This window comes from Leucoraja erinacea, chromosome 34 (assembly GCF_028641065.1).
Source record: "Leucoraja erinacea ecotype New England chromosome 34, Leri_hhj_1, whole genome shotgun sequence".
In the NCBI taxonomy this organism is placed as follows: Eukaryota; Metazoa; Chordata; class Chondrichthyes; order Rajiformes; family Rajidae; genus Leucoraja; species Leucoraja erinaceus.
Genome location: NC_073410.1, coordinates 16255484 through 16270108, shown reverse-complemented (window position 1 = coordinate 16270108; position 14625 = coordinate 16255484). Strand labels below are relative to the sequence as shown.

At 48.2% G+C, this 14625-nt stretch overlaps 1 protein-coding gene across 1 annotated transcript in view; it reads left to right on the top strand.

The window, feature by feature from the left end:
- The window catches only part of LOC129713053 (sorbin and SH3 domain-containing protein 1), a 228433-nt gene that overhangs the window by 175350 nt on the left and 38458 nt on the right, over positions 1–14625 (top strand). The window contains 2 exon segments of the mRNA XM_055661932.1: positions 7843–7928; positions 11587–11754. Coding sequence (XP_055517907.1) covers positions 7843–7928; positions 11587–11754 — 254 coding nt within the window.

The following is a 14625-nucleotide window of genomic DNA, read 5'->3' as shown; positions in this document are numbered from 1 at the left end:
TACGTACTTACCACGAGTTTGATTTTTTTTTTAAACTCGGGAGAGCTCTTGAATTATCTCGTACAGTGGGACAGGCCCTTGACCCTCAATCTGAAGGAGAGTTAATGGCGCAAATAGACACAACAAACTGGAATAACTCAATGGGTCCAGACAGCATCTCAGGAGGAAAGGGTTGAGACCCTTCTTCAGATGGAGAGAGTTAATGGCCTTCCTTTATTTAAGAAGGGACCTATTCCTATACTGCCGGAACGTCAGAGTTAATCCAGCACTTTGTGTCTAACTGCAGTATAAACCAGCATCTGCAGTTCCTTCCTACACAATTTGGATCCAAAATTGGCTTGGTGATATGGATTTGAGAAGGGCAGCAGAGATGAACAAGCTGGTGGATCTTAATCAGTGGAGTAAGTCAATGGGGAAAATCCTGAGGAAACTGGAGATCGTGGAGAAAACCCATGCAGGTCAAGGGGAGAACGTACAGACAACACCTGTAGTCAGGATCGAACCCGGGTCTCTGGCGCTGCAAGGCAGCAACTTTACCGCTGCACCACCGTGCCACCCTTGATTGAAGGGATAACAATGATGATTGGTGAAGGCAGAACAGTAGGCATTGTCCACATGGATGTAGTGAGGCTTTTGACAAGGTTCCAAGTGATAAGGTGGTGCAGATGGTAAAGGTACATGGGATCCAGGGCAAACAGCCAGGAAGCCACCTCAGATTTCGCTTGGGCAGCTTACACCCCAGCAGGATGAATGTTGATTTCTCTATGTAACCCTTTCATCCCCTGACTCTCCGTCCCGCCCCCACCCTAGTCATACGAGTTTCACTGTTGTCCTGCTGAGTTTGCATAACTCGTTATCACCGAGCCCACAGCCAACAATGGATCATTGTGGGCTCCACCTTTTTGCACATCTTTCATTCATTTGGTCTATATCTCTCTATATCATCGTCTACATCTCTCGTTCCCCCCCCACCCCCCGACTCTTAGTCTGAAGAAGGGTCTCGTCCCGAAACGTCACCCATTCCTTCTATCCAGAGATGCTGCCTGACCCGCTGAGTTACTCCACCTTTTTGTGTCTAACTTTGGTTTAAACCAGCCTTTGCAGTTCCTTCCTATATAATCTGGATCCAAATTTGGCTTGGTAATTTGGGGGCAGAATGTAGAGGTGTATACATGTTTTTCTGCTTGGAAGTCTGTGACCAGTGGTGTACCGTGAGGATCTGTACTGGGACCCTTGTTGTTTGATGAAAGAAAAATGTTAAATGGGATTCGAGGGGAAAATTTATTTTTACAATGTTGGGTTGATCTCTGGAACTTGCTACCCGAGGAGGTGATGGAATCAGATACAATCATTACATTGAAGAGACATTTAGAGACCTGTGAATAGAGAAGGCACACAAGGGTGTGGACTTAATGTGAGCAATTCCAGTTAGCGTAGATGGGCAACAAAGGTCAGTACGGATGTGGTGGGCTGTTCCCTGCTGTATGGCTCTATGACACATCCAGGACAGGTCGTAGGTAAGATCTAAGGTGACACAAAGTGGTGGAGTAACTCAGCGGGTCACGCACCGTCTCTGGAGAAAATTGGATGGGTAACGTTTCGGGTCGAGACCAGTTCTCATTGAAACTTCATTGCAACTTACCCAATAGTGGAAGGACTGGATAGAGTTGATTTGGAGAGGTTGCTTCCGCAAGCGGGAGGTTCCAAGACCAGAGACGACAGCCTCAGGATAAGAGGACGAACTTTCAGAAAGGAAATGAAGAGGAAGTTCTTTAGTCAGAGGGTGGTGAACCTGTGGAATTAATTGCCACAGGCAGCGGTGGAGGCCAAGTCATTGGATATTTTTAAGACGGGAAGTGATAGATTCTTGATTAGTACAGGTGTCGGGAGTTATGGGGAGAAGGCAGGAGAATGGGGTTGAGTAGGAAAGAAAGATCAGCCATGATTGAATGACGGAGTAGGCTTGATGGGCCGAATGGCCTAATTCTGCTCCAAGGATGTATGAACATGAGAAACTTCTTCAGACTGTAAGCAGGGGGTGGGATGGGGGTGAAGAACAGGAGCAATCAGGGCCGGCCACAAATGACCTCAGGTAGGTTGTTGCCTGGTAGGTCCAATGTTGGCTGGGGAAGGTTTGATCGCAAGAAACACAATGTGGAGAACTGTGGAACTGGTAAAATGACCAGGGTGAAGGAAGGGGGCAAGAGGGGAGGGGAGGGGAGGGGAATGAACGTAGTAGTTAATTAAAATGAGAGAATCCAATCTTCATACTGTTGGGATGTAAACTATCCCAGTAAAACATCAGGTGCAATTCCTCCAATTTATTTTCCGCTTACAGAATATTAGATTAGATTAGATTAGATTATTTAATGACCACACAGTCAAGCTGGTGGAATTCAGGTTCAGTACAGGGTGTTATACAGTAGGCTGATTCCCGTCAAACATAACATAAAAACATAAAAACACAACAACAAACAGTATAAAGTACGTGCACGAGGTGGCTATGTGATGTTGTCATAGGGTGTTCAGAATTCGATTTGCATGTGGATAGAAACTGGCAATGAATGGCAATATATATTGGCAATGAATCCCATAGATTGACCACTCTCTGATGAAAGAAATTCCTCCTCATCTCTTTTTTAAACGTACCAAGACAAATTAATCTCTTCTGCGTGCACACCTTACTATTCCCTGCATATCTTTGTGTCTATCTCATAGCCTTTTTAAACGCTACAGTATCTGCCTCCACCACCACTCCTGGCAGTACATTCCAGGCACCCACCACCCACTGTGTTTAAAATAAATTTGCCCTGCACATCTCGCTTAAACTTTGCCCTTTCATGTTTGAGCTGCGCCCTTTAGTTTTTGGTATTTTCACCCTGGGGGGAAAGGCTTTGACTGTCTACCTTGTCTACGCTTCCCATCATTTTATATACTTCTATTAGAGCTCTCCTCAGCCTCCGACACTCCAGAGGATGCAATCCACGTTTGTCCAACCTATCCATGCAGCAGGCAAAGTTTTGGTCAACCGCTTCTGCCACCCCTCTCCAAAGCCCCACGATCCCTATCCCCCCTGCATTGGGGCAACGGGAACTGCGTACAATACCACGAATGCGGCCAAAAGTCAAGTCACATAAAGCCGTGTCATGACTTCCTGACTCCTATACTCAAAGTGTAAGGAGGAACTGCAGATGCTGGTTTAAACCGAAGACAGACACAAATATCTCAGCGGGTCAGGGAGCATCTCTGGAGAAAAGGAATAGGTGACATTTTGGGTCGAGACCCTTCTTCAGACTGAGAAACGGGAGAAAGGGAAACTAGAGATACAGACAATAAATTGGAGAAATAATGCGCAAAAAGCAATGATAATCAAGGATAGGTGGAGCCCACAATGGTCTGTTGTTGGCTGTGGGCTCGGTGATATCACGTTATACAGATTTATACTCAATGCCCTGACCGATGAAGGTAAATATACCATATGTCCTCTGTTCCACTCTTATCCACCCATGCTGCCATTTTCAGGGCTATTGAATTGTACCCCAAGATTCCTGTGTATGTTAGTACTGTTAAGGGTCTTGCCATTAGCTGTTCGTTTTATCCATTGATAATGGTGAGATGTGTATACAATAGTTTACTAACACGTTTTATTCTAACATTTGTGTCTGTTCTGTTCCGCACGCTTTCCAGTGGATACTAAAGGTGGGAAAGGCCACAGCATTTCAACTACGTCAGTTAATAGTACAGCAGATATCTCTAGTTCTGTGCTAAGTTATAAATGTAGACCTAAGAAGTCCCTAGCGGCAGCAAAATCCTGCATATTTGACATCCTTCCCTCCAAGTTCAAACCCAAGTTAGCTGTAAACGTCATTCTGGCCCAGGATAGAGAGAGTGTCTCTCCACAGAGAGCACAGAGCTGTGAGAACCTTCTCGGTGACGGTGATGGCTACCAGCTGGACAACAGGAGATCGGTGGTGAAGGAGACCAGGCAGAGCTGTGAGTCTCTCTTGCTCCAAGAGGCAGAGGAGCCACCTCTTTGTTTGAGTGATGAGCGGAGAGGGCAGGAGTTGGATGGCACAGCGAGAAGATGCCCGTACCTACACGGCCTTGTTGATGATGCTGCCCACTTTACCCAACCTGGAGCCAATGTGGACCGGATCAGTGGGCCGGTGCCCCCGCCAGCCGGCGCCTGCTCCTCGGTGGAGTCCCGGTTTGAGAGTGGTCCGCGGGTCGGGGACGAGCGGGGCAGGGTCCGGGGGGAGTCGGACGGCCCCCCGTGGTCTTCCGTGTCCTCCAGGGTCAGCCAGTTTGAGCAGATCATCCAGAGGTCCCAGTCGATGCCTTCGCTGGATCTGGGCAGCGACTCGACGGCGTGCAGGAGCCCGCTGCCCTCTCCCTCCGTGCCATACATGCAGCTGGCAAAATCAGCCGAGTCACTCTTAGACCTCCCGCCTTGGGGCAAGGAGACCCTGGCCGACGTGCAGATCACCGTCCACCGAGCTTCAGCCTCGGGCAGCGAGGTTGAGGAGGTGGCAGCAGGCCACGGTGAGGTGGTGGTCTCCGAGACACCCTCTCCTTGCCCCGACCCCGAGCTCGTCTGCCTGTCCACCCTACCGGGGGACATCTGTGCCAACAGGCGGCCCTCCCTCACCACGCACGATGCCAGCCAACACAAGGAACCCCTCCTCACCACTGGCACCAGCTTCACTGCCCTTCCCCGGCACGTGGGACCTGCAGACCCCCAGCCGACCACGCCACGTCATCCGCTCCCTCTCTCCAGGAACCTCTACCTCCTGAGCCCAAGGCCATTCAGGCTCAAAAGGCCCTCTCCGCACAAGTTCCGAAACCCCTTCGCCTTGGTGGACTCGGCCAGCCAGACCGAGGTGGAGGACAAGGCGGGAGGTTTGCTGGCTCGACCAGTCGCGCTGAGGCGGCAGCCCAACGCAAAGCCGCCACACCCCACCCGCACGACTTCCATTCACGCCGTGGAAGCGCTGAGACGCTCGGCTGTGACCACACCTGCCCGGGATGGCGGCATCTCGGGTTCTGATCTCTCTAATGGAAGACATGCGCCATTGGGTGCGCCCGGTCCAAACCGCAGTCGGCGCAGCGAAGTGGAGATGTCTCCTCAAGGTGGACCTTCCAGTAACTCAACAACGCTCTGTCTCTCTGCACTCTCTCTTCCTGTGTGTTCTACTCCAACATTTACCCCCTTACCCCCCCCCCCCCCCCCCCCCCCCACCCCCTACCCAATCTACAAGTCTCAGCATGTCTTCACCTCTACAGTCAGTGATGTTACTTCTCCTTGGAGCCTCTGCTGTTTGACACCACAATCCTCCTGCAGAGAGTGGATGTGGAGCGGATGTTTCCACTAGTGGGAGCGTCTAGGTCCAGAGGTCATAACCTCAGAATTAAAGGACGTTCCTTTAGGAAGAGGGATGAGGAGGAATTTCTTTAGTCAGAGGGTGGTAAATAAGTGGAATTCATTGCCACAGACGGCTGTGGAGGCCATCAATGGATATTTTTTAAGGCAGAGATAAATAGATTGTTGATTAGTACAGGTGTCGGGCGAGAAGGCAAGAGAATAGGGTTAGGAGTGATAGATCAGCCATGTTTGAATGGCAGAGTAGCTGAATGGCCTAATTCTGCTCCTATCACTTATGAACTTAGACATAAAGTGCTGGAATAACTCAGTGAGTCACACAACATCTCTGGAAAACATGGATAGGTTCAGGTCTGGACCCATTTTCTCCAAAGATGCTGCCTGACCCGTTGAGTTACTTCAACGCTTTGCGTCTATCTTTGGTAGAGTCTGAAGAAGGTTCCCGACCCGAAACGCCACCTATCCTGTTTCTCCAGAGATGCCGCCTGACCCACTGAGTTACTCCAGCACTTTGTGTCTATCTTTGGTATAAACCTGCATCTGCAGTTCTACTTTTTAACTCGAGTTGTTGACTGCCTATGGTCAGTTTGCCTTGTAAGTAAAGAAGTATTTTATGATCCTGGTCTCAAGATTACATATTGCCAGCTTAGAAAGACCCTGGTGTACAACTAATAGCAACTGTATTAAATAGGTGATTCAGGAATCCCGTGGGCATGGAAACAGAAGACCTCCCACCCCCAGTTGAAATGGTCACCCTAAATCCTCTTGCATCGTACGGTCCCACCCAACCATTTAGACTGAATCTTTACCCTAGCTCTCAATACATTGATACTGGAGTGGTAGGAGGTCCTAACTCACAAATTGCAACTGCCCTTTCTCTAACTCACGGTAGATACAAGATCTACCTCAATAAAAGATGATAGACAGTTGACAATAGACAATAGGTGCAGGAGTAGGCCATTTGGCCCTTTGTGCCAGCACCGCCATTCAATATGATCATGGCTGATCATCCCCAATCAGTACCCCGTCCTTACCTTCTCCCCATATCCGCTGACTCCGCTATTTTTAAGAGCCCTATCTATCTCTCTCTTGAAAGATGCAGTAACTTTTACAATTGCACTGTTTAAGAAGCATTTAGGACAGGTTTTCGAGGGATATGGGCCAAAACATAGGCAGGTGGGACTAGTGTAGATGGGGCGTGTTGGTCGGTATGGGCAAGTTGGGCCGAAGGGCCTGTTTATAGGCTGTATTGCTCTCTAACCTCATATTCCGCTTGGGTAGCTTACAACCCAACTGTATGAACTTTGAATTTTACAAACCCTCGCATTATCCTTTCTTCCCTCAACATCCCCTCCTCCATTCCCTTCCCCCCTCCTCCCCTGTGCCCCTCCTGGATTTGCACCTATGTCTCCCAACCCCCTCCATTCCTTGCACTAGTTTCAAAATTTGCAGCTCTTTAATCCTTTTGTCTCACACCTTTTTGTGGCACAGTTGCGTAATGGTAGAGTTGCTGCCTTACAGCGGTAGAGTTGCTGCCTTACATCAACAAAGATCCTGGTTCGATCCTGACCAAACTGTACGGAGTTTGTACGTTCTCTCTCTGCGAGGAATTTCTCCAATGCTCCACTTGATTTGCATTTGATTCATAATCCCTCTAAACCCTTCCTCTCTATTTATTTATCTGAATGTATTTTAAAAGTTTAAATGTATCTGCATCTATAGCTTCTTTCTTTTTGGTCCAGTTTTCCCCTCACGATCAGTCTGAAGAAGGGTACGTCACCTATCCATGCTTTCCAGGGATGCTGCCTGACCCGCTGAGTTACCCCATCACCTCAGTGTCTGTCTTTAATATTAACCAGCACCTGCTGTTCCTTTTCATCACTTAGAGTGGACTTTTGTTTGCCTGGTTGCTGCCAGTTCTAAATGGTTGCACTTTTCATGCCAGCGTGACCCCAGCAATCTTCCAGCATCAGTCTTCTGGAACGTTAATATATTTGATAAACTGCGATAAGCACTTCTTGTATTTACCAACCATTCACGGCAGGATTAAGTTTGCTACTGCACCTATGAAATTTCCTGTCTAGTTTAGTTTAGAGATACAGCACGGAAACAGGCCCACCGGCCCACCGTGTTGGCACCGACCAGCGATCCCCCCCACACCAACACTGTCCCACACCCACTAGGAACAATTTACAATTTTTACCGAAGCCCCAATTAACCTACAAACCTGCACGTCTTTGGATTGTGGGAGGGAAGCGGAGGTCCCGGAGAAAACCCACGCAGGTCACGGGGAGAACGTACAAACTCCGTGCAGACAGCACCCGTGGTCTGGTTCGAACCCAGGTCTCCGGCGCCGTGAGGCAGCAACTCTCCCGCTGCGTTCCGTGCTGTCTCTTACGCTTTAAACGGTCATGTCGGCCGCGATGTGAGGATTAACTTTGCTCTGTGTTGTCTCCGGGTAGAATCGGACTCGGTGAGGTTGTCCACTCCGATCGAACGCATGGAGACCCCTGAGGAGATGTGTCGTCGCCGTCACGAGGACAAAGAGGTGGGTCCGCACACAGTGACCGCTCCGGTGTCAGGTCAATGGCCTTTGGCCAGGGCAGTGTCTCAGTCAGTTTCGGTGTGTCGGAAGGAACTGCAGATGTTGGTTTCAACCGAAGATACACACAAAAAGCTGAGGCAAAATCAGCGGGACAGGCAGCATCTCTGGAGAAAATGGATGGGTTACCTTTCTGGTCGAGACCCTTCCTCAGGCTGGTTAGAGAAACGAGAGGTGTAGATGGTGATGTGGAGAGATAAATAACAATGAATGAAAGAGGCAAAAAAGTCACGATGATAGAAGAAACAGGCCATTGTTAGCTGTTTGTCGGGTGTAAACGAGAAGCTCTCGACCCAAAACGTCACTTACTATTTTTCTCCAGAGATGCTGTCTGTCCCTCTAAGTTACTCCAGTTTTTTGTGTCTATATTTAGTTCAGTTTAGTTTATTGTCACGTGTACCGAGGTACAGTGAAAAGCTTTTGTTGCATGCTGACCACTCAGTGGAAAGACAATACATGATTACAATCGAGCCGCCCACAGTGTACAGATACAGGAGATGGGGAGTAACGTGAATTAGTTCTAGATATAACATTGAATTAATTCTGATTAAAGATACTTCAAAGGTCGCCTACCATCTTGTGGATAAGCATTTCACAAGTTCTATGAGCTGAATTAGGCCATTTGGCCCATCAAGTCTATTTACTCTGTTAGGCCTAATAGCCTCTTCTACCTGTCTAGATTAATTGGTTATAATAGTTACACCTCATACAGAATGGAGATATACCCTTTGGCCAAACTTACCCATGTTGACCAAGATGCCTTATCTATACTAGTCCCACTGCCTGCATTTGGCCCTTATCCCTCTAAACCTGTCCTATCCATGACCCTGTCCAAGTATATTTTAAATGTTGTCTGCCTCAACTACCTCCTCTGGCAGATCGTTCCATATACTCACTACCCTCTGTGTGGAAAAGTTGCACCTCAGTTTCGTATTAAATCTTTCCCCACCTCACCTTAAACCAATCTTGATTTCCCTATTCTGGGTAAAAGACTCTGTGCGCCTACCTGATCTATTCCTCTCATGATTTTGTACAGCTCTATAAGATCACCCCTCATCCTCCTGCTCTGCAAGGAACAAAGTCCTAGCCTGCCTAATCTCTTCCGACAGCTCAGGCTCTCAAGTCCTGGCAACATCATCGTAAATCTTCTCTGTATTCTTTCCAGCTTAACAATATCTTAACAATATCAGGGCGACCAAAAATGAACACAATACTAACCAAATGCGACCTCACCAACGTCTTGTACAGCTGTAACATAATATCTCAAATTCTATAATCAAAACCCTGACAGATGGAGGCCATTGTGTCAAAAGCTGCCTTGACCACCATATGGTTCTGGATTAGTAAGAGTGGTAAAGTGGTAAAGCTATTAAACCCAATGCATTTCCTTCTCAATTGTAGAAGAAATCTGGCATTTCAACCAATGTCAGCAGATAGACCAAAGTGCAGACGAAATGGGCAAAATTGGGAAAAATGCGGGCGTTCATAAAGTTCATAAAGTGCAAAGTTCATAAGTGATAGGATCAGAATCAGGCCATTCGGCCCATCGTCCACATTGCCATTCAATCCTGGCTGATCTATCTCTCGCTCCTAATCCCATTCTCCTGGCTTCTCCCCATGACCACTGACACCCGTACTAATCAAGAATCTATCTATCGCTGCCTTAAAATTATACCATCGCAGTTATAGAAGACGTTGGTGAGGCCGCATTTAGGATATTGGGATCAGTTCTGGGCACCATGTTATAGGAAAGCTGTAGTCAAGCTGGAGAGGGTGCAGGGAAGATTTACATGTTGCTCGGTTTCGAGGGCCTGAGCTATAGGGAGAGGTGGAGCAGGCTAGTTCTTTATTTCTGGGAGTGCAGGAGGATGAGGGGTGATCTTATAGAGCTGTACAATCCGCACCGACCTGAGATCCCCGCACAATAACACTATCGTACACACACTGGGAACTATTTACATTTATACAAAGACAGTTAACCTACTTATATGCACATCTTTGGAGTGTGGGAGGAAACCGAAGATCTGGGTGAAAACCCACGCAGATCACGGGGAGAACATACAAAGACAGCACCCGTAGTCGGGATCAAACCCGGGTCTCCGGCGCCGTAAGCGCTGTAAGACAGTGACTCTACCGCTGCGCCCCACCACCTTTATATGAGGTTGGTTTTTATCTGGTGAATATTGCCCGATTGGGACTCTGCAGAATAAATCGATGTACTTCACATCTGGTTGGAGAAACTGCATGCCACTGCCCCGTGTGTTAAACATACTGGAGTCGGGTCACTTGGTGAATGCTATCAAACCAAACCTCCATTTTGGAGGCTTTGCTGTCAGTGTATCTCCTGTTGCCGATCCTCTGAGGTCCAAGATGGAAGGTTTGCGTCAATTTGGGGTTGCTCCTTAAAAATCCCTGGCTCTTGGGAAGCGCCGATCCATCCGTGTTCTGTTTCAGTATGTGTCTGTCCTTGCTGTTTGTTCAATATCATACTCTTGTTAAAGAGGTCCACTTAATCCCGTTTTATCTTGCCTCCATATGAGGTGATTGTCTGAACATTCTCGTATGTAAAAACACAAATCAGCATCCTATCGGGATGTTTACATTGGTCTACTCCAGTTTAGTTTGGTTTAGTTTAGTTTAGTTTAGTTTATTGTCACTTGTACCGAGGTACAGTGAAAACCTTTGTTGCGTGCTATCCAGTCAGTTCAAAGACTATGCATGATTACAATCAAGCTGCCCACAGTGTACAGATACAGGATAAAGGGAATAACGTTTAGTGCAAGTTTAAGTCCAGTAATGTCCGATTAAAGATAGTCTGAGGGTCTCGAATAAGGTCTGAATTCCAGTTGGTGATAGGATGGTTCAGTTGCCTAATAACAGCTGGGAAGAAACTGTCCCTCAATCTGGAGGTGTGCGTTTTCACACTTCTGTACCTCTTGCTTGATGGGAGAGGGGAGTGACCGGGGTGAGACTGGTCCTTGATTGTGCTGCTGGCCTTGCCGAGGCAGCGTGATGTGTAGATGGCGTCAATGGAAGGGAGATAGACATAAAATGTTGGAGTAACTCAGCGGGACAGGCAGCATCTCTGGAGAGAAGAAATGGGTGACGTTTCGGGTTGAGACCCTTCTTTAGACTGAGAGTCCGGGGAGGGGGAGACACAGAGACGAGGAAGTGTGAGGTGTGAGAACATGACATCAAAGGGGATGTAGAATAAGGAAAATGTAGAATAGAAATTGTTAGCTGGGAGAAGTTGACAATGAAGTATACAGAGATAAAATGTAATCAGGGCGACAGTCAGACAGGTCGGAGAACTAGGAAGGGGGAGGGATGGAGAGAGAGGGAAAGCAAGGAAGGGAGGTTGGCTAGCATGATGGTCTGGGCTGCATCCACAGGGTGCAAGAGCCTCGTCTGAACACCACACATTGCGTATAAATATCCTTTATTAAAGCCAGATCATAAAACATGTGGAACGTCACAAACATGTGGACCGTCACAAATTTTTTAATAATGTGTTTGAACTTTTTTTTTTACAAGAAAATCTGGCTTTTTTCACACCGGCTGACCAGACTTTTTTACCATCCCATTTTGTGCAATTTTCTAACAGAGACTGTTAGAAGAGCAGAGACGGCTTAAACGAGAACAAGAGGAGGCTGACATTGCAGCCAGAAGGCACACGGGCATCGCTCTCACTCACCACCAGTTTATCACTAATGAGAGATTTGGGGACCTCCTTGACATAGACGAGGCAGCAAGGAGGAGATCAGGGTCAGAGGTCGGTTCCGCTTAAATCGGCGCTCAACCCGACCCCAAAGCAATGGCCGCCACCTTCCGTCTGCCGTGCTGTTCCATCGCCTGGCTTTCTGTGGCTTACGGGAACTAACCCCGCAATAGTTGCTAACGGTGGTGGAGCGTGGTGCTGTGCTGCATTGCTGGCAGTCTCGCATGATCAAACCCACCTCATTGTTTGTGTGTGCTTGTGTGTGCGTGAGTGTGTGTGTGCGTGGATGCGTGAGTGTGTGTGTGTGTGTGTGCGTGCATGCATGAATGTGTGTGAGTGTGTGTGCGTTAGCGTGTGTGTGCGTGGGTGTGTGCGGCTTTGTGTGCGTGCATGCGCGAATGTGTGAGTGTGCGTGAGTGTGTGTTTGCGAGTATGTGTGTGCGTGAGTGTGTGTGTGCAAGTGTGTGTGCATGTGTGTGTGCATGCATGAGTGTCTGCGTGCATGAGTGTCTGTCGTCTTGTGTGTGTGTATGCATGTGTGTTTGAGTGCGCATGTGTTTGTGTGTGTGCATGTAAGTATATGCGTGCGTGTGTGCTTGTGTGTGCATGAGTGTGCGTGTGTGTGCATGAGTGTGCGTGAGTGTGTGTGTGTGAGTATGTGTGCGTGAGTGTGTGCGTGAGTGTGTGTGCATGAGTGTCAGTGTGCTTGTGTGTGTATACAGTGTGTGTGCGCACGTGTGTGTGAGTGCACCTGCGTTTATGTGTGTGTGCATGTAAGTGTATGTTTGTGCATGTATGTGTGCTTATGTGTGTGTAAATGTATGCACGTGTTTGTGTGCCATGCATGAACAAGTGTATACACGTGTGTGTAAGTGCATGCCTGTGTGTGTGTAAGTGTATACACTTGTGCACGTGTGTGTGTAAGTGTATACACGTGTGGTCGTGTGTGTATCAGGAATATTCCAATCCCTCTGGGCTGGCATTACACGCTGCCTTTTTGTGCCCCCTATCACAAAGCCTGTGGCCTAGCTGTGTGCCTGGCCAATCCCTTTACTCACTGTGGGTGTGGTGCTTGGGGAGGCTGTGCGGGTTAAATGAGGTTGTGGATTCACCAGGTTTTGCTAAATCAAAGGAATCCCGCGTGGCCGGGATCGGAAACTGTGCCATTCACGGCTCCACTTTCACGAACGTACTTTGTATGTTGTCCCTTTGCTGAGCTCACTCTGACGCCTCTCTTTATGGAACCCCTATAGTTTACATCAGAGATACAGCGTGGAAACAGGCCCTTCGGCCCACTGGGTCTGTGTTGACCAGCAATCAGCCCGTACGCTAAGTTCATCCTACAAACTAGGGACAATATTACCTAGGGACAATTATCCAACAAACCTGTACATCTTTGGAGTGTGGGAAGAAACCGGAGCATCCGGAGAAAAGCCAATCGGTCACAGGGAGAACGTACAGACAACATCCGTAATCAGCAGGTAGACAAAAGTGCTGGAGAAACTCAGCGGGTGCAGCAGCATTTATGGAGCGAAGGAAATAGGCAACGCTAGAACAGCGGAGGAATTACTGCCCTAGAAAAGTGCACTGACCTAAAATCCATTAATTTCGGACACTGATCACATTTTCTATATTGGAATGTCTTGACTTTGAAACTGCAGCTTTTTTAAAGTCATAACAGCCCTCCAGCCCAACTTGCCACTCCGAACAACATGCCCCATCTAGACTAGTCCCACCTGCCTGCGTTTAACCCATATCCCTCTAAACCTGTCCCATCCATGTACCTGTCCAAATGTCTTTTAAACATTGTGATAGTCCCTGCATCAACTACCTCCTCCGGCAGCTCGTTCCATACACCAACCACCTTTTGAGTTTAAAAAAATTGCTCCTATTACATCTTTCCCCCCACCGCGCCTAAAACCTGTGTCCTTGATTCCCCTGTTCTGGGCAAAAGTGTACATTTACCCAATCTATTCCCCTCATGGTCTTGTACGCTGGTCTGCGTAGGGAAGAACTCGTGTGAATGGGTGACGTGGACTCGGGCCACTAAAGGGCTAGTTTCCACGCTGTATCTCTAAACTATAAACCTGCTGAGTTACTCCAGCATTTGTGTCTTTCTTTGGTAAACCGGCATCTGAAGCTCCGACCCTAGGGCACTGCTAATCTCCTTACACAGTTTGTCAGTAGTTCACCCTGGGAAGGATCAAGCTGGGAGGCCAGGAGCTCTGGTAATTCACACCTTCATCTCGGCCAAGAGAGCAGATGCTACTCTAGATAGACAGAATGTGTTGGAGTAACTCAGCGTGTCAGGCAGCATCTCTGGAGAGAAGGGATAGGTGACATTTTGGCTTGAGACCCTTCTTTCACTTGGCACTCTGGAGCCAAGTGTCCTATTTCTGCATTGGGAAACTCCCATGTTAAACCATCTTCCGAGATCGAGTTTCTCCATGAATGCGGGTGCGTCTATTTAGTTTAGTTTGGAGAAACATTGCGGAAACAGGCCCTTCGGCCCAGCGTGTCCGTGCTGACCAGCGATCCCTGCACACACCGGGGACAATTTACAATGATACCAAAGCAAATTAGCCTAGAAACCTGTACGTCTTTGGAGTGTGGGCGGAAACCGGAGCACCCGGAGAAAACATTCGCTCTGCTGCCTTTAGACTTTGAACTTTGGAAATGCAATGCTGCAGTCACGGTGGGAACGTACAAACTCTGTACAGACAGCACCCAGAGTCAGGATCCTACCCGGGTCTCTGGTGCTCTAAGGCAACAACTCTACCGCTGCACCACCGTGCCGCACCACGTTTATGTGTGACTGCAGCATGGAAACAGGCCGTTCGGCCCGTCATGTCCAGGCCGACCATCAAGCTCCCATTTCATTCACCCCCACATCGCCATCAGCTCCCCACACATTGACCCAAGGGT